The sequence below is a fragment of the Amblyomma mixtum genome, chromosome 2 (genome assembly GCF_055824585.1).
Source record: "Amblyomma mixtum isolate Tamu chromosome 2, ASM5582458v1, whole genome shotgun sequence".
Classification (NCBI taxonomy): domain Eukaryota; kingdom Metazoa; phylum Arthropoda; class Arachnida; order Ixodida; family Ixodidae; genus Amblyomma; species Amblyomma mixtum.
In genome coordinates, this window is record NC_143013.1 from 19,761,290 (window position 1) to 19,782,104 (window position 20,815).

The 20,815-nt window shown below is 49.1% G+C and overlaps 1 protein-coding gene across 1 annotated transcript in view; it reads left to right on the forward strand.

Annotated features, from left to right (window-relative positions):
* The first annotated feature begins 7,380 nt into the window (after positions 1-7,380).
* LOC149358589 (monocarboxylate transporter 11-like) overlaps positions 7,381-20,815 on the forward strand; it is a 52,188-nt gene continuing 38,753 nt past the window's right edge. The window contains exons 1-2 of the mRNA XM_089568872.1: positions 7,381-7,576; positions 9,125-9,996. Of these exons, the coding sequence (XP_089424998.1) occupies positions 9,555-9,996 (442 nt within the window). The 5' untranslated portion in view covers positions 7,381-7,576; positions 9,125-9,554. The remainder of the gene's footprint in view (positions 7,577-9,124; positions 9,997-20,815) is intronic.

Genomic DNA, 20,815 nt, shown 5'->3' on the forward strand with positions numbered 1-20,815 from the left:
TCGTCTTTCGCCGGCAACCGCCTATTACCGGAACGGCTCCAACAAAACGATCCTCGCGGTGACACTGCCGAAGACATACAGAAAGAAAACGAACCCTTTGCACCTGTGCACTCACCCTCGTAATCCAGGCAGGAGTGCACGCAGCTCCAGCTGTAATTGCGGGGCAATTTTTCTAATCGCAAAGCTCACTGCCGAAGCTGGCACTTATCGCGCCGGAACCGAGGGGAGCCATTCGAAAGGCCGAGTGTGTAGTGCGCGCGTTCTGTGTATTTGCTGCGTGCCCCAACTGCGAGTTCGAGGCCTGTTTGTCTTTCATTAGACGCGTTTAAACAATCTGTCTCTGAAGAAGAGCGCGAAGAAATTTCAGCACCTCGCAAGAGGCGCATTTTTCGCGTTGGGCCCACCGACGAAGTATTCTCGGCTTTGGCGAGGAAAAAGAAAAAGAGAGAGAGAGAAGTGCCACCCACGGCGGCTTTTGCACTCTCCTTCTCGTGGACTTGGAATAGCGCTGCCGGCCAGCGTTGCGAATTCTTGAAGAGCGTTTAATTTCGTTTTGGACGCGTGGAGTTGGAGGGAAAGGGTTGCTATCAAGCAGTGAGATATACAGGCTAAAGACCGGCAACTGTAGCTGCTGATAAGCGAGTAACTCTGCGTAGAATTCTACTCGCAGCCGCTGATAAGCGAATAAGTCTATGTCCGAAAAAAAAAGAAAAGCAATTTTGTAATTAATTACAGTTGCTTCAGGTTAGTACTCTTATGGCGGAGTCTCTTATGGCGATACATCGCTGCGCACGGGTGAAGTTTGTGGGTTTCTAAGTGGACACAGGCCACCACCCACCGCGGGTTCGAGCTTCGCGCGAGCCAAGGGCCCCGATCAGCCGTCACCACACACACACTGGGACACCGATGCAGCGCACTCAACCTCCGCTGGGAGGAGAGCGATTCGCCGCAAAGAAATAGGCCTCCAAGTTCACAAAGGAGACGTTTATTCACATCGTCCTCCAGCTGATACACACACACTCAATAGTCACCCCGTCCCGGGGGCGCGCGAGGAGCAAGGCTCCGCTGCGCGCACGAAGCGACTCGAGTAATGCGCACCGCTAGCACGCCGCTGCAGGAGAATGTCCCCGCGGCAGTGCTGTGATCTCCCTCTCGTGTCGACCGTTGGGCCGGTTGCGAGAGAGAGTGGGCATTCAACGCAAGGTACGCCTGTCAGAGGTCGCTGGACCCCGCTGGACAGGCTCGAGCCGCTGCAGGTCAGAGGACACGTGCGGGCGAGCTCGAGTAAGCACTGGTCCGAACGGCAAAGGCCGGCACGGACAAAACAGTAACGTACGCACCTTACGCTGTCTCGGAGGGATCTCTCTCTCTGGGCCCCGCTCGGACGGTCGCGCGGCGCGCGGCCGCCCAAAGCGGGGTCCCGAATTCCCGCCAAAAGGCGCCAATGGCAAAGGCCCTTGGGGAGCCGGGGCGGAGCTGTGGCTAAATGACAGTGATTAGTCACCCAGCCGCCTCTCCACCGCCTGAGGCGGGAGCAAGGGAAAGAGGAGAAACAACGCGGGCGGCCGGCACAGCCGCGCAAAGGCGACGGCGCAAAGCCAGGATTCCCACATCCCCCTCTCCTTAAATGCCCTCCTACCCATCGGCAAAGCACGCGGCCAAAAATAAAGAAATCAATACACAAAAAAAAAAGCTACACTTCAGTTCCAAAAATAAAGAAATGAATACACACACACAAAAAAAACTAGCTACACTTCAGTTCCAGCCAGAACAACGTAAGAAAAAAACACACACAAAGGAAAACAAGGCAAACAAACACTTGCATACGCTTCAGTAAATCAAAAACAGCTTGCAGATTATATACATGGTACACAAGATGTGAATTCAACTGTACAACTATGTGACAGGTGGATGTCAGCCTCAAAGTTCGATGGCGCGGCCCAGTGGGCCTGTCGGCGACTCACCGCTCGCAGACTTCAAGTTGAACGGGTTGGGAGGGCCGACGACTGATGGCGGTCTTCTTTCCGTTGATGTAGGGTGCGTTGATGACGACGGGGCCGCGGCAGAGCACTGACCTCGCGCCCTTGGACACGACATCACGTTCGGGCACAAGAAAGTTAGTGCACCCCCTTCACGCCGGCTGAAACGGGCGAGGACGTTCGGCGGCGTCCAGATGTGTAACCTTGTCCACAGCGAGGGGTCCTTCTCATCCTCGCGCTCACGCAGAAGGACACAACGGCACAACTCACAGACAGGCGTCGCCTTGGCTCATGGTTACGCGCGCACACAGCCACAAACACAAACACATGTGCACGTACACCGGCACGTGCGCGGACGCTGGTCGGCGACAACGACCCCCCCATCAGAAGCGTCCAGAGGCGCCGCGGCGAGGGTCAAAGGGTGCACTTTCCGCCCCCCCCATCGCCCCAAACGCCCCGCCAACTTCCCCTCCATACGGGCCGCACAAAACTCGCACCGCGACACACGGCTCCTTAACGAGCCAACCACCCACAGTCGGGCCGGAAATGAGAAAAGGCGCCGTACAAACGACAGACAAACTCTGCGCTTCAAAAGATAAGCGCAAGAGAGAGCGGCTGAAGTATACATATGTACAAGTCTGGTTAAAAAAACTGAACGCCAACGCAGACGCATGTTACCTATGTACATCTCGGTACGTTAGAACGAAAACCGACGAACAAGCTGGAAACGAAAGTGGCTAAAAACTGACTAAACAAAACAAATAAATAAACTGATAAACACACAAGGCTGGAACTGAGCATGCTGCAAAACAAAAAAAAAAACAAAAAAAACAACAACACACCGTGCTTCGCCTAGGTAGGGCCTGACGAGAAAGCTCGCCAGCTAGCTGAGGCTGCGTGCCTTCGGTTGCGGAAAAGTCCGCCGTCCGGCATCAATCACACCGGTGACCGTCGCCTCAGATTGTACCGGTGCTCCGTACGCTTGCGTTCCGCAGCACCAGTTGTGCCTTTGCGCTTGCCTTTGATACCAATGGGTACCGGCGCAAGCTCGTCAGACCGTGACGCGTAGGCCTTCAGGTCATTGAACCCCTGCTTGCTCCTGGGGAAAGGCCCCATCAAATCGCAGGTGGCCATCTGCCACGGACGCACACTGTCAAACGGTTTCGTCATTCCAGGCGGCTTGCCGCCCCGTGACTTCACCGCTTGACAGACATGGCAGGAACGGCAATAGCGGAAAATGTCACGCTTCATGCCAGGCCACGTCACCGAATGACTCAGTTTTGAAAAAACTTTGGAGCCACTCAGATGACCGGCCAGTGGTTCGTCATGAGAGAATCGCAAAAGTGCGCCTCTCAGACTTTTGGGGATAACCACCTAGAACGGGTCGATGGACTCGTCATCGGTGGCTATGTACTTCAGCACGAGCCCGTCATTGTCCAGCAAATATGAATCCCCGGGGTTCGCCGCGACACACGCTGGCTTCTGCCCCCCTGCGCCCGCTACAATACAAGTAGCGTCACGGCGCTCCGTCTCCCTGAGACCGTCGCTCACCTCGCGACAAAACGGGTCATTTTGCTGGGCTTTCAGTAGCTCTTTACGGCTGAAAACGATTCCAGTCATCCCAGAGGGGAGCATGGTCTCGTCCCCACTCAGGTTTGCAGCCAAAATTTCCGTTCGCGTCGGCACTTCCGAGGCGCTCACGAAGAGCTTTGCCTCTCGACCGCTTTGCGAAGCGCTGCTTGCCTGGTTAGCGGAATGGGTTAACCCGTTTGCGGGCTCCCCCTCCTTGCCGCCTGGCGGCTCGTCCGCTGTTTCGCCCCCTCCGCCTACAGGCGTCAAGGCGCCGCTGGCGAGTGGGGCACGGGATAGCGCGTCAGCTACCACGTTTGTGCTCCCCTTTCGACACTGCACGGAAAAGTCGTAATGCTGTATCAGGAGAGCCCAGCGCGCCAGCCGACCCGCAGGCTCGCGGAGCCGCATCAGCCAACTGAGCGCACTGCACCCCTGCCTCAGTGGAGGCTTGGGCGGGCTGCACGAACGAGGGAGGCAAGGCTCCTAGTTCGATGAGCGGCGTGGTTTCCACAGGGAACCGGGCCAGCGCCTCGCCGTTCCCAGAGCAGAATTGACTGCTCGCGGGGCACGGCTGCTGCTGTTCGAAACTGCCGGTTGCGGCAGCGTGACACGAACTGCTTTCGCACTGGACGGAAAGCTTGCACAGCTGAGGCATGTGACCAGCGGATGCACCGCAGGGTGCTTCCGATACAGCTCCAATGGGAGCCGCGTGGTCGACATTTTGGGTTGTGTCGCCGTAAACCCCGATGGGGGGCCGCGGCCAACCACGGTGTCTAGCTATTCGAAGGAACAGCAGCCAGCGGATCAAACGACGCTACAACTCCGTAGGGAGCCGACATGTAGCTGCCGAGTGCCCCGCTGGGGGTGTTAGACATGGTGCGCAAGCGTGATCGTCAAGGCGACCTGCTCGGCTAATGTGCCATCAAAGGCGTAAGCGCCAATGACTTAAGCACGTTGGGCGTCAGTTGTGGGTTCCTAAGTGGACACAGGCCACCACCCACCGCGGGTTCGAGCTTCGCGCGAGCCAAGGGCCCCGATCAGCCGTCACCACACACACACTGGGACACCGATGCAGCGCACTCAACCTCCGCTGGGAGGAGAGCGATTCGCCGCAAAGAAATAGGCCTCCAAGTTCACAAAGGAGACGTTTATTCACATCGTCCTCCAGCTGATACACACACACTCAATAGTCACCCCGTCCCGGGGGCGCGCGAGGAGCAAGGCTCCGCTGCGCGCACGAAGCGACTCGAGTAATGCGCACCGCTAGCACGCCGCTGCAGGAGAATGTCCCCGCGGCAGTGCTGTGATCTCCCTCTCGTGTCGACCGTTGGGCCGGTTGCGAGAGAGAGTGGGCATTCAACGCAAGGTACGCCTGTCAGAGGTCGCTGGACCCCGCTGGACAGGCTCGAGCCGCTGCAGGTCAGAGGACACGTGCGGGCGAGCTCGAGTAAGCACTGGTCCGAACGGCAAAGGCCGGCACGGACAAAACAGTAACGTACGCACCTTACGCTGTCTCGGAGGGATCTCTCTCTCTGGGCCCCGCTCGGACGGTCGCGCGGCGCGCGGCCGCCCAAAGCGGGGTCCCGAATTCCCGCCAAAAGGCGCCAATGGCAAAGGCCCTTGGGGAGCCGGGGCGGAGCTGTGGCTAAATGACAGTGATTAGTCACCCAGCCGCCTCTCCACCGCCTGAGGCGGGAGCAAGGGAAAGAGGAGAAACAACGCGGGCGGCCGGCACAGCCGCGCAAAGGCGACGGCGCAAAGCCAGGATTCCCACAAGTTCGTCGAACCGAACGCTCAGAAAAAAGCTGCAATACTGAAAAATCCGGTAGGAAATTTTAGCATTGGGAGCGGAGACGAGTACAGCATATCATCGTTAAGCATTCCTTGAACGATATGCACCAGCAGCTAGACACCAAACAATGTAGCCGTGTGTGGGATATCACGGACTTTGGCTCGTAACTCATTCTGACTAGGTCTCTTGGTGTCATAGCAGCCATAACGAAGACGTGAGTCACGAAATGATTGCTACCCGCCTGGTGTGATCAAAATAACGCTTTGCGAAAGGGGCACGGGAGTTTCCCACAATTTTGCACAAGACCTACTGAATATTTTCAATTTCGATTGACTCTGTTCACATCGTTTCACGACACCTTGCGGCTTCCAAAGGCGAGGTTGTGCAGTGAAGATTTACATTGGCGTTTGCTGAAACATGCGGCCGGTTTTTCTGCGGCCGCATGTTTCATGACCCCTTTTTGTCCCGTATTGTGCAGCTGGTGCCATACAACACGCCGTATACAACTAGAAACGCTGAAATGTTTTCGGTACCCAGATGTAGAACGAACTATGGTTTTACTATGCTGAAATATATACTACCAAGATGTTTGAACTCTTCTTTTTATAACAATATAAACACAATGACTTTTCGTGCACTTCGTGAAACTTTTATTTATTAGGTTGTACTGGTACTGAAATACATATGTCGACGGTTATTTTTTCTTCCCTTGTCATTGTTTAATATATCTACCCCCCGACCTGCATTATAGCACAATCTGTTTTGTTTGAGATGTGAATTGTTATTTGTATGCCGCAAGAACTGCCGCTGCTGTCATCGTCGACTTTTTCGGGTGACGAAGCCCGTCAAGCGGTTTTTGCGAACCGCTTTTTTTTCGTCACCCACGCTTTCTGTAAGGCAAAAAGCGAAATAAACAATCATACATTCATTCAAAAAAAGATGCCGCATCTGGTTGCGCATGCCCGCAGACATGCACGAACACAAATTAGGTCACAACACAAGGGTAACCCCCTTTCCTTCTCGTACGGCGTTTTTCCTTCAAGTCCGTGCTCAACATGCTGCGCAGGGATTTCGTGCCGCTTTGTAGTGCGCCCCTGCAGTAAGGTGTGACCCCGAAAAATGACTTGCAACTTCCGCTACCTGGTTTGTTTATGGCTAATAGGGTTTAACGTCCCGAAACGACTCAAGCTACGAGGGACGCCGTAGAGGTGGGCCCGGATGATTTCGCCCTGACTCCGCACAGCCCATGGTTCATTCGCATTCCGCCTCCATTGAAATGCTACTGCCGCAGCGGAATAGAACTCGCGTTTTTCGGGTCAGCAGCCGAGCACCATAACCACTCAGCCACCGCGGTGGCTACCCTTCCGCTACCTGTGCGCGTGCACAATAGCGCCATACTGTTTACGTTTGGAACATCAAAATTTTCTCATGGCTATCTCCAGCTATAGCCAGAAGGTGAGAATAAAGGCACGTCAGCAGATGCGCTCGACGGAGCGCATTCATCTAGCGGTCGATTTATATTCTTTTTTTATTTCTTTCCTCCGCACATCTTAAACTTCATTCATTCATTCATTCATTTCATCCTCTCTTTCCTCGTACCTGTAATTGCTTCCTTCGACAATTCATTCACTCGTTCGTATACACGTCCTGACTTCGTTAGTTTAGCAGTTTATTATTGTCCTGCTTTGGAGGTTTCGGCATTCACTGAGCATTCCACCGTTTGTGCCCATAAAGAGCTAGCAATGACAAGCCGCGCAACTGTTGACGTCCGCGTTTTCTCAACTTTAGGCGCCTCAGCGCCCACCTACGCGCAGGAGCCGCTCGCGGAGAAGAGAGACACGTGCCATCCAGACCAGATGGAGTCAGCCACCGCGCGCTTGCGCAGTCGCACCAGCTCCGGGGGAGAACCACCGCGACCGGATCGTCTGCCTGCCAGTTGTGCGCTGGCGGCGGTGAGCGCTGCTCGCGGTTCGCTTCTGTTCGAGGCGGAGAAGCATAAGGGGGCGTTTCTCTCCGTGGGCTCCCGTTTCGCGAGCTGGCGGGATGTGTAGCACGCGGCTGTCAGTGACTACGAAAGGCAGCGCGGATGACGCGGGCATACAAGCAAGCACGACACGGTTCTTCTTGGAGGTGGCGACGCTATTTGAGTTTGTGCGCTATCCGTGATTAACTTTTAACCGTGAGTGAACGCGAGCTGGAGACGACGCCGGAGGTGCCCCAAAGGCTGGGAGAAGTGCGCAAGATTTTCGTGCTATTCTTTGATTTTTCTGAAGACAAGTTCTGATGACAAGTTTTGGCTTTCGTAAAGCGTCCCGTGGTTTTCATCGTGCTTTAGGAAATTCCACAGTTCTACCCCCACATTTTTCTCGAGTGTTTCGTTGTCAAAAGTTGTGCACGTTTTTGATAGACTGGATGTCGCGTCTTGCCGCGCTGTGAAATTCTTGGGCTCCAAGGTTCTGTGATATTTCAGTTTAACTGCTGATTTTGGAACTGAGAAGAAATAGTTTGGCGCAAAAGTTTCTGACCCATCTTACGTGTATACCCTTTTCTCAGTTTTTGCGCTTGCCTATAGTCCGACTGTCGTTTTAGCCCAGTTAACGGCACTAGTTGCGGCATAACGTCCGGAAAGAACAGGGGTGCAGTGGAAAGAACATTTCTGCGCAACTGAGTGCATTCTGTGCAACATAAAAGCATGGATTCGAAATAGCTGTTAATCTTTACTTTCGCTATATCTCCGGTGCTTCTGCTGCTTCAAAGGTCCGGAATATGCAGCTCGAAGAGACCACAATTGCTCCATTTTACTTCTTTTCCTTTTCTCTGTGGATGCTATGCAAGTAGCGGTGACAGGAACATGGTTATGTGCAGAACCATCGATTGAGTTCATTGCTTTTTATCGTTCGTTGTTGATGCTGGATGCCACAACGGTACTGTTGCAGATGATTTCGCCCACTGGTAGCCGGCATACTTCCGGGGAACAAGGTGAAATACTTAAGTGCACAGGTCGCAGAAATATAAAAGAGAACACGTGGTGAGCACTCAACCAGTGACCACTCCGCATCCACCACGGATAAGCATACTTTCACCTTTTCTGAATGGTTTCCTGTTGGAAGAATAACATTCACAAGACATTATCTACTTCAGTGGGATAGTAACGATAGAATTCATTTTTCTGTGCAAGTCGACTGTTCCCTCTGTTGTTGAGGCTACCTGGACTTAGGCTACCACGTGCATCTCTACCTATGAGGAGCAGCTAATGACGCTGTGGGAGTGATGCTAAGGGTTAGCGCTTGCTGATTGAGGAATCCTATAGTTCGACATACTTTTTCGTTTAATATTTATTACACAGGAATTACACTGCATCTGTGCTATCAAACGGCTTTTCTGTGTTGAGTAAAGCTCTGGCCCAACTTATGCGCGCCGGCAGTAAAAAATGGACCTTGCGCAATTTTTTTACTTAAAGCAAAAATAGGTTTATCAGTTATGCGTAGGCGATCTGTTGACAGTACGCAGTGCTCTTACAGGAAAACTTTCACCTTCGAGTGTTTCCTGGATAATACAGCGCATGCCTGGGTTTACTGTCCAGGCTCGTAATCAGCCTTTCTTACTCGAAGAGTTTCATAAGGCACCTATGAGGGACAAAACTCATCAGAATATTGTGCAAACCACATAAAACAGTGTCGCGTTAATGCGGGCCCATGAAAGTCGGTACTAAGACCAAGCATGCAAAAAAGGCACTGCGAAGTGAAGATTTTCGCATGACGTTTTGTTTTCTCTTGCGCAGAGTGATGGTGAACCACTTGACAATGCTGACATCCTCCTGAATGGACCGAAACGAGCCTGCAACACATTTGACATGTATATGCGAATCCGGAGCCATCTCGTATCTTCGAGCAGAGGCATAACAAAGGCAATGCCACGTCGCTGAAACAAACACCAGCATGCGTGGATTGATCCATAGACTGCTCATGTGAACTCGACTGTACCAGTTTCATCCGAAAAAGTTATCAGAGGAAGGCGTGTGTTAGACTCCTCACCGTGTTTAGCATGCTGTGTTCCAATAGGACATTGCGGAGACCTCAGGGCGCTTTGTTACCAGCCAACCTTTGGACTTTACCACGGAACCGGCGTGATAAACCCAGTGTTGTTGGCTACGCTGCAGGTCAAGTTGGTGCTTAAGAAGCCTTGTCGGTGTTGTGGAGGAACTTCGCAATATGGCATCCGCAGAGACAACCGCAGGGCAGATCGGTTCTTCGAGCATGGATACTGCGGAATCTTTACCGAGAGCAGGGCCGTCTGACGAAATAGAGGCGGACGCCGAGCACGACGGCGAAGAAGACAAATGCGTAGGAGAAAAGGATGGCGGTGCCTCTGGTTGCAAGCAAAAAGGCCATCAGCACGGACGATCAGACAGCGGCGGCCGTCCGGAGAGGCCTTCGTCTCGGTCCGAGCCCACGACGCCTCGGCTGACGAGCGCCGAGCAGCGCATAGCGGCCACCATCAGGCAGCACTACTACCCGGAGGGTGGCTGGGGCTGGGTGGTGTGCGCCTGCGTGTGCCTCGTCAACGCGTTCAGCTGGGGGCTGCAGCTCAACTACGGCGTCCTCCACGCCGCCGCCGTGCAGCAGTTCGGAGAAGAGCACGCCGACGACGTCCGTGAGTGCTTACAGTTCTTGCATGTCCAGAACGCGATGTTGTAACCCGTGCTTTCGCTTTCTATGACCTAAGTGTATATACTTTCAAGAATGAAGTGCGAACAATGAAACGACGGAAAATTGGTCGAATGTGGACCATTGTAGCAATGCTAATACCGGCGGCAGCTGGGGTGGCGCGAAATGCCTATGCCAATCGGGATTGTTGTAACTCTGGGCATTTTTTAGAGAAAAAAAAAATGGCGCCAAGCCATGCACACTACGAGAAAGGAACGAGGACGAGGCACAAGCGCTCGTCCTATTTTTTTCTGTAATTCAAGTATGCACCAACTAACCCAAAACGAGGTGTTAATGAAATATCTTGACATTTTCGTAGACTGCCATTTGCGTTTATGCGGCCACATTCTCATAGCTCCGTGGGTAAGCTGTAGTGAATGTCTGGTGACATCACCGGTGACGTTTTTGTGTTTCGGACTAATCACTGTTCGGTATTCTGGCCAATCAGCTTGGCGCGTTGTCATGATATCATGCATGAAGTCACTCCATTCTGACCAATCAGCGTGGCGCGTTGCACCTGGAGTGTTACGCAAACGATACCGGTGCTGCATTAGCGGGAAACATGATCTTAGCAGCTGCAGCTGTGAAAAAGAAAAAGAGGAAGTCTACACCTAAGGCAAAAAGAATATTCCCGCGGTTCCTGATTGCAAAGACCAGCTATTGCGGCATCGTGTAAAAGCTACCACGCGTTTTTTATCCTCGATCAATACTCCTGTCTCCGCTCTTCACTAGCACTTAAGCGGCGTTATTTCATTTTTTTTTCTGTAAGAGCGTATTGGATGACTGACAAAGACGACAAGAGGTTTATTAACGGGGGCTCAATTCACCTCTACCCAAAATCCCAAAGCGTCACTAGCTGTGATGCAAGCGGAAACATCACTCTATTTTGGGGGTCCTAGCAAAAGTTCCTACCAAGATTACTGAAGAAAGATGCATAGCGATGACGCTGCCGTCTCCTTTTTGTTACTGCCTTGTAGGATTAGTTATAAGTCCATGCCATTGCGCCTTATTATTCGCTTTTGAATAGGATGCTGGCACATTATTCTAAAAATGCAGCCTATTGTTTTGGCCCATACTCCGCTGCTTTTTTCCGCTTTTCTCTTTGTGCATCAAATGATACGCTATGTTTTCTTCTGCTTTTCTTTTAAGCTGAACTAGACGCAAGGCACAAGTTTTTCCTACCAAGACTTTGTACATTGGCGAACATTGAAGCGAAAGGGCAAAGGTTGAGCTGCCGGCGGACGATTCCCGATGATACTTATTCAGCTTCCGAAGCAGACATGCTGAACATTCTAAATTCCAGTCTTGCTTCTTATTTTGCAGGTCTGGGGTATAAAATTAGTCGTCTCTGGGTGCACGACCCGAAAACTCGATTAGCTCTTTGTCAAGTGAATGGCGAAAAACGGCTGGTCTTAAAAGTTTCGCCACTGAAATCCATACACGCTGAACTGACCGCGGAAATATTCCTGACGTCCAAGTAATGGCGCCTGTCCGCGGAAAGTTTTTGCGCTTGTGGTCGAGCTCTTCGAAAATCGAGTAGTGCTTCAGCAGACGCATAAACAAATTAATCACTGTTGTTGTTGGCGCACAACATTTCAGGCGATGTCGGCGGGAGTGTTCCAATACAGATCTTTTGGTAGCCTTTCGAACTCCTTTTGTAAAAAGAGGATCTTTGCAGCCCGGGCGTACTATATCAACCTATCTTAAATTAGAATTCCGTAACGCACGAAGTCATTACGTGCAAGCTTGCTTAGTTGCTTGATTTCCTCGTTCCAGCCATCTGTTCTTTATAGAAACGGGTTTGGAGAGAGGAAAAAATAAAATAAAAAAGGCTGGTTGGAGGTACTGCCATACGCATATTGCGCGTAACAAATCAACACTGTAGAGTCGAGAACCACAATTTAGCTTTAAATACTGAGTCATTCAGGATGGCGCAAATGCAGTTGATGAAACATTTAATCGCCATTTCTCTCTCTCTCTCCCCCCACCCCCCCCCCCCCCTTTTGCACCGTGGAGTTTATTTTTATATGTTCTTGCTTTTCAGCACAGCAATCGCTGCCATTGTTTCTCCTCGTAGACAAAAAAAGCAGGCGCTTTATGTTTTTTCCTGCCTGCTTTGCTTGTATTATTGTGATGGTTTATGGTTCCTGAAGTTTAACGCCACAAAGCAACTCAGGCTATGAGGGACGCCGCAGTGAAGGGCTCCGGGAATTTCGACCACCTGGACTTCTTTAACGCGCACTGACATCGCACAGTGCACGGGCCTCTAGAATTTCGCCTCCATCGAAATTCGACTGCCGCGGCCGGGATCGAACCCGCTTCTTTTAGGTCAGCACCCGAGCGCCATAACGACTGAGCCACCACGGTGGCACTGTGTCATTGTGAAGCCTTGCATTAGATTTGTATCGCAAGAAGCTATATTTGTGGTCATTGTAACTGGGACTTTTCATGGCTTCAAAGAAAATTTAGCTTTATGGAGTTTTGACACCCCAAAGTGACTCAGGCTATGAGGGACGCCGCAGTGGAGGGCTCCGGATAATTTCGACCACTTGGAGTTATTTAACCTGCACTGACATCGTACAGTACACGGGCATCTAGCATTTCGGCTCCATCGAAATGTGAGCGTCGCGGCCGGGATCGAACCCGCGTCTTTCGGGACAGCAGCCGAGCGCCATAGCCGCTGAGCCTACGCGGTGGCTTTAAATTAGAAAAATGGCTTTCATGTTTTACGAAAAGAAATAGTTTAAGCTCAGGGAAATGTGGTTAACCAAAAGGTCCAACGAGCAGCGAATGCTTAACTTTTCTGGCGATGTTGAACTTTACGGAACATTTCATGTGTTCTCATCGGCTTAATTCTATTGGTTTGGTTTGGTTTGGTTTGGTTTATGGGGTTTAACGTCCCAAAGCGACTAAGGCTATGAGAGACGCCGTAGTGGAGGGCTCCGAAAATTTCGACCACCTGGGGTTCTTTAACGTGCACTGACATCGCACAGTACACGGGCCTCTAGAATTTCTCCTCCAAAGAAATTCCAGCCGCCGCGGCCGGGATCGAACCCGCGTCTTTCGGGTCAGCAGCCGAGCACCATAACCGCTGAGCCACCGCGGCGGCTAATTCTATTGGGTTGGCAATATGGTTTGTCAATGTCCTTTTACCTGCATTTTGCAATGACGCCTCAGTTTGGGTCTCTTTTTTTAAGTGCGATTAACATTACGCATCCGAGAATCCTATTCGTGTAGTCGGGTAATTAAATTTTATCTAGCTTGCCCTCTATTGTCGAAAAAAAAAACCGAAATTGTTTAGGTTTTCAGTGAGCATTTCAAAAATTTCGAACACAGAGGTATTTGAAATAAAGAGAAAATTTTTCAGGAACACACTTATCAGCACGGCGGGTGTCAGGTAGTGAAAATGAAATCGTGCTAATCAGCAGATTATTTAAAATTTACTAATTAAAACTTTGGCAAAGGCTGGTGGCCAGTACCAAAGGCGAGTTAGTAGACACGGACAACACGATGCCATATCAGTTTTTTAAAAGAGAGAAAAGTCATTCTCTAAAGCACTGCCGCGAAAGGAAATGCGGTGTGTTTTTTTTTTTTCTAGCGGGGAGGAGGGAGGGTGCAAAAACAGAAACTGACCTCATGAAATTCGGTGCAAATGCAACGTTCGCTGATGACGTGTTGCGATGCCCGCGGCGCCTATATCTAACTGCCTACGCTACTCTACTCCACGCTACGCAGGCACGTTATTTTGCTTATTCGCTGTCAAGAATGACGGCCACATAATTGGAGACGCTTCTTTTTCTTGCACCGAGCAACTACACAAAAGAAAGTGCGTGCTACGGTTCTATAGTGCAGGCAGTTCGAACTGCGTGCCTATAGAAATTGCAACACGTCAAGAACAGACGTTGCACTTGCGCTTAAATTCGTGCAGTCCTCATGCGCTTAGTTTTGGTTTTGTGTTGCAGAGCTCAAGAGAGCGACTTTGTCGTCTTTCAAAAACTAGAATTTATTTATTTATTATACCTCAAATGCCCCAGTTGGGGTATTACATGAGGGGTGGGCTTATTACAGGCGTTATGTTATTCTTTCGATGAATGACTTGAAGCGGTCTGGATGGATGTGGCGAACTGCTTCGGCAGGAAGGTGATTCCAGTCCTTTGCTGTCTGAACGAAAAAAGCGTTCAGATGCGCAGTGGTATGTGCTGATGGCGGGTAGACTGCTTTGCCGTGGTTAAGGCGGTGAGAGGCTCGATGTGCAGGGACGATGACACAGCTTCCAAGTGATGAGTGGTAAAACTTGTGAAAAAGGCATAGTCTGGCTATTTTACGTCGCGAATCGAGGGATGGAAGATTAGATTGCAACTTCATATTAGTGACACTTGAATGATAGGAGTAGTTCGAATGAATGAATCTTGCTGCACGATTTTGAATGGATTCGAGGGCGAGAGAAAGATTTGTCTGATGAGGGTCCCAAACTGCACATGCGTACTCCAATTTGGGACGGACGAGTGTTATGTAGGTAAGCTGTTTTATAGAAGGAGGTGCTAGACGCAGGTTACGACGTAAAAAACCGAGCACGCGGTTGGCGTCTTTAGTAATGTTAGAAATGTGGGACGCCCAGTTCAGGGAATTAGAAATGGTGACACCAAGGTATATATAAGATTCAACAGCGGAAATTACGGAGCCAGAGATATAGTAATTTGGTGAAACAAAGGACTGCCTGCGATGAAATGTAATTAACGATGTTTTATTAGTGTTTAAAGACATGAGCCATTTGTTGCACCAAGATTCGATGTAGTCCAGGTCTGCTTGCAATATTTTGGGATCGCTGGTGTTAGTGATAGGCCGGTAGATTACGCAGTCATCTGCAAACAATCGCATGTTAGAAGTGATACCAGTAGGCAAGTCATTAATGTAGATTAAGAAAAGCAAAGGGCCGAGTACTGTGCCTTGTGGCACACCAGAAACAACAGGGTGCAAGGGGGAGGAGTGTCCATTAGCATGTACGAACTGTTGACGGTTAGTGAGGAAGCTTCGTATCCAATCAAGAATGAGAGGGTTAAGGTTCAGTCGTGAAAGTTTAAGAAAAAGCCGTCTATGGGGAACTTTGTCGAAAGCTTTCTCAAAATCCAAAAATAATGCATCCACTGGTATGTTAAGGTCTAGGTTAGTACTAACGTCATTAATGAAGAGAGCTAGTTGAGTGTCACATGACATACCTTTTCGGAAACCGTGCTGACAAGGATGAAAGAAATTTACTGATATAAGGAAATTGACGATGTGAGAGTAAATTACATGTTCCATTAACTTCGAACAAATGCTTGTGAGGGATATGGGACGATAGCTCTTGCATGAAGATGGCAAACCTTTTTTTGGTACTGGAATCACCTTGCCTACCTTCCAGTCCTGTGGCATCACTCCAGATGATAATGATTGCTGAAATATGTACGAGAGTATTAGGCTTGTAATATTTTTTGTGTTCTTGAGTAGTTTGGAGTTGATCCCGTCGACACCGGCTGAGGATGAGACCTTAAGGTTGTCTATTAAATTCTCGATACCAATAGCGTCAAAGGTAATGGCAGGCATGACTGGGTGATTGTATTGCGGGAAATCTGGGAGGTTATCACCAGGCTCATTAGTAAATACGGATGAAAATACGGAATTTAGAGCTTGAGGCACTGCCGGATCAGGAATAGGATCGTTGTGTTCGTCGAGAAGAGGTAAGGGATTGGATTGGGTTGGGTTAATAATTTTCCAGAATTGTCTAGGATTTGTGAGTAGCATATTAGGCAATGTATTTGAATAGAAGGCGCGCTTAGTTCTAGTGATCAGTGATTGAAGCGTTTTGTCAGTGGTGTAGTATTTTTCCCAAGCGGAAGGGGTGTTTAAGCGTTTAGTTGTTCGATATTGTCTTTTCTTTTTGTTGCTTAGGCGCTTTAATGTAGTGTTGAACCAGGGGGACATTGATCTTTCGGTTACGGTTATAGTAGGAACATGTGCATCGATGAGTTCGTGCATTTTGTGCTTGAAAAGCGACCAGTTGGTTTCAATGAAACGAGTGGTGAAATCTGCTAGATACGACGTGCTAAACTCAGATAACTTATTTAATTTTGCGTAATCCCCTTTATGATAAAGTGTTAGTTTCTTCTTAGCTTTTTTGGTATGAGGTAGCTGGCAGTAGATCGAGGCTTGTATTATTTTGTGATCACTAATGCCACGTAGATACGTAAGGGAAGATATGTTGTAGGGGTGGGAGGTGAGCACTAAGTCTAGTATGTTCGCGGAATGGTTATCTTCTCTAGTAGGGATGGAAACAAGCTGGGATAACCCGAATGTAAGGCATGCATTGACGAAAGCGCTTTCGGCGTTATTTTTAGCTGTTGTTAATGTGACGTCAGACCATGTGATAGCAGGAAAGTTAAAATCATCAAACAGGAAAATGGAGGCTTGACGGTATGACGATGTTAAAAAGTGAACGGCGTTGTAGAAGTGTTCAGAAAACGAGGGATCTGCGTCTGGGGCTCGATAGAAGGTTCCGATAATAATGGGTGGGTATGAGATGTTGCATATTACAAACAAGGCTTCTAAAGAAGAAGTGATGTTAGAGTGCAGTGGAGGGAGTGGTGGGTAGCTATGAGTACACCACCGCCGCGCCTATTTTCGCGATCATGCCGGAAGATATTGAATTCAGGAAGAAATGAAAGAATTTCTGTGTCGTGGATGGTTGAGTTTAACCATGTTTCAGTTAATATGATAAGCTTGCTTTCCGTCGTGCCGATTAGGCTACGAAGTGTGTCAAGCTTGGGTAGTGAACTTCTTATGTTAGTGTACAGAAATGATACGGCATTCGTATTATGAGTCGTGCTGGTGTTGCGGTCTAGCTACGGGGTTATTGGGACGACTTTCTGCATAGTATGGTTAAATATGTACGCTTTGTTGTTGATAATGAGTTTGTTATGACGCAGCTTAAATGTTTTCGGTTGTGCCTTTCCATATTCGACGAGATGTTTCCGTGCGGTACGGGTTTTCAGTGAGTAGTCCTGGCTTATGCGGTAGTCCGTGTTCTTCAGCTTGTTTGCGTTTGAAAGTATCTGTTCTTTAGTCTTGAAGCGTGCGAATTTTACTACAATAGGCCTAGTTTTGTTAGAATCAAATTTTCCCAGTCGGTGCGCCCGTTCGATGTCCGTAGGTGTAATTTCAATGTTCAGTTTAGTACTACAGAAATTTACGACTGAGTCCTTAGACTCCGACCACGTTTCTTGTTCTTCATCGGTTAGTCCAAAGAACAAAAGGTTAGAACGACGTGCCCTGTCCTCCTGATCGTCAAGCCTGCTTGTTATGGATGATATTTCATGCGCGTTCTCCTCAACGAGCGCCTGGATGTTTTCGACTTGAGATTTTAGTGCTGGTATTGAAGAAAACTCGCTTTCAATTTTGGATAGCCTCTGCCTGATTTCGTCAAGTACTTCATCGTTCCGGGAGAGTTTAGTTTTCATCGATTTCATTTCGTTTAGTATAGAGGTTTGCCCTTCTCGGATTTGATTGAGTGCCGCCATTATGTCATCAGACGCTTCAGTTGAGGATGTACGCGTGTTAGGGCCGGGATTCAGTTCTACGTCGCCAGCTAGTGCTAGCAATTCGAACAATACATGTGCACAGTCGCGAACAATATCAATGCAACAACAGGGGCTCGGCAGCACTAACAAAGCAGAATAGCGGGTACGCCGTGCGTACAGAGAATGCTGGTTACTTACCTGAAAGGTGAGAAGATTGCCGGTGTAAGACGACCGCATTGCAGTTGTGCTGCCGAGCCCACTGAAGGGTGCGATGGAATGGGGGGCGTTTTTAAAGGGTCTGGGTGATGTCGCTCTCGATGCGGAGGCCGGGTTGTGACAGGCGGATGGCGACAAGCTCGGCGTCGATGTGTCCAAGAGCGCCACGGGGCAGCGGTGCAAGGAACTCTGTCCGCTGGATGGTTCGAATGACGGACTGCATGACGAGGCAGGAACTTCCGCACGGGCAGCGCACCGATCAGTCCATGGCGCAGAAGCAGCAGCACCGAAACCGCCGGTATCGCTCGGTGCTGGCGATAGGGCCAGAAAAAGCACCTGAAAGGTGGGAAGATTGCCGGTGTAAGACGACCGCATTGCAGTTGTGCTGCCGATGGGGTCCTGTCCGTGGCTACTATAACTCGCTTTTGGAAGTGACCACCAGGTTGCGATGAATAAAAAGCTAATGAGGAGATCTTAATAAATTATCTGTCTAATTGCTACGCATTATTTAACTCCGTCGTCTGGTGCTGCTGACAGTTTGCGCCTGAAAAGTGCTTCTCTTGATTTAAACTACGCTATTTTTAGAAAGCTTTGAAAGTTATCTCTGCCGCCGCGGTGGCTCAGCGGTTATGGTGCTCGGCTGCTGACCCAAAAGACGCGGGTTCGATCCCGGCCGCGGCGGCTAGAATTTCTTTGGAGGAGAAATTCTAGAGGCCCGTGTACTGTGCGATGTCAGTGCACGTTAAAGAACCCCAGGTGGTCGAAATTTCCGGAGCCCTCCACTACGGCGTCTCTCATAGCCTTAGTCGCTTTGGGACGTTAAACCCCATAAACCAAACCAAGTTATCTCTGAAACACCGGGTATGATTGGATTTAGCGGCGACATACGCGCAGATGTATACGGACAGAGTAGGCCGAACGTGCGCCCTCTTTAACTACTAGTGCGATATCAGAACACGTTAAAGAACCTCAGGTGGTCGAAATTTCCGGAGTCCTTCACTACGGCGTCCCTCATAGCCTGAGTCGCTCTGGGACGTTTAACCCGCCATAAACTATAAACCATCTTTAATTGCTAGCGTTAATAGTATAACGAAGAGAAAAAAAAAGACTGGAGGTGTACGTCCGTTATCTCTCCCTGCTTCTTTTATTCTTTCTCTCTTCTTCTTCCCCAACAGCTTCTTATTCTTCTGTTCTTATTTTTGTTTCTTCTGCTTCTCGTTCTTTCTTTTATCTTTCTTCCTCTACTTCCTTCTCTTCTTTTTTTGTTTCTTCTTTATTATTTCTCTTGACTTGGCTTGATTTCTGTCTTCTCTTCTTCTTGTTTCCCTTCTTCCTCTTCTTTTTTTTCTCTTAGTTTGGCTTACGGATTTCGACGACAACTAGAGTTGCTACAACGGACTTCACTTAAGACGACCGATCGAGGGGAGGCCCCAGTAAAGGCTTTCGCCGTAAAAGAATGCAGCAGGGCTGATTGAAAAACCGCACTCGGCAAGTGCACTGTGCGCACTGTGCGACTGGATGCGCGCAATTATGCAAACGCGTAACGCCGCGAACAACGCCCAAAAGTCGCCCCGACCATCATGCGGATGTTCGCATGTAGAGCCAAGAAAACGAAGAATATCATAGCTTAGAAGCAGAAAAACAATGCGAACATAGTTGCTCTTGTATGCTTTGGCTCAGTTGCCCTTCCTGCAAACGTTGTCTCGTTTCACAAACCCTTTAAATCTTCCCTCAGTGACTTCATACTCAAAAATATAAAAACCTAACGAATACGCCTCATTTATTTCAGGAGCTCTGTAGACGAGGTTACAATAAGAAATAAGACGATTAAATAGGCGGAGTGAAAACTATAAGCAGAAACGAGCACTACTAGAATTTCACTGCTGTTTTTACTCCAGGAAAGCCATTACGAGCGCACTAACACAATGAGCAATTCATACGCTGTCCGCAAATATTACAACCTTGATGCGGGATGAAGCAGTGGTCACATACCTGCATTATTCAGATAAAATTTCACGAGCCAGTGGTTCGTATTTATGTCGAGCGCGACAACATCTTGCTTTCTGGCAGGAATACCGGTGCCTTGCGCGCGTTTATCCCTTATTTTTTTTTTTGTAATGGCTCATTTACGCGGGTATAACCAGACCAGCAACCTTCATGAATAAGCTTACGAAATAGTTAATTGCTTATGACTTCATGCTTCTTACTGTTCACTGGCAGCCCTTAGAACTTGAAATATGCCGCGCTACAAAGTCGCTAAAAAAAATGTCATGATTAGAATGTTCAAAGTGACAATGGCGACGAACGGGGTAGGGCGGCGAGCAACCATTGTTCAGGCAAGCAACCGAACAGTGCTTTCACTGGGAGGGTTGAAAAAGAAAAACTGTTATAGATAAGATGAGTTTGTGGCTGTGGCATCGAGCCAGTTAGTGACTTTTTTTTTAAGGTGCGGTTCGTCCGTACTCTCGCAAAAGCAAATTGAACAAATGCGACTTCATTCTTCCGTGCTTTAGCAAACGCAAATGAACAAAGGCGGCTGACAAGCGAAAGACGACTGGTGGCAGCAGCGCTAACAGCGGACGTCATTGCCATTCAGAACGAGAATTTATGCAATAGTGGCTCAACAAACCGAAAGGCAAATTAGCAGTAAAACTCATTGCACCTTGAAATGACTCGGTCGCAGGGGGCTACGCTTATTTTCTAGCTATGCTCGCATAAATACACTGGAGCAGCAAGACGCAAAATCAAAGCAAAAAATAATAGCTGCCTTCGCAGTTGCCTCAGAAAAAAATGACACATGGAAAAATTGTCTCGCTAGTCTTTTTTTTTTTTAAGTGCAACAGCTGAATGCTCTGACAACTGATGAAACAGATAGCATTTGACCTTGAACGGCCGTTCAAAGTAAAAAACTTGAGGCGTGTGACGCAAGATTTCAAACAAAGAACTAACGTTACTTTTGAAGCATCCAAAAGTTGCACAAAATATTTGTATTATTTT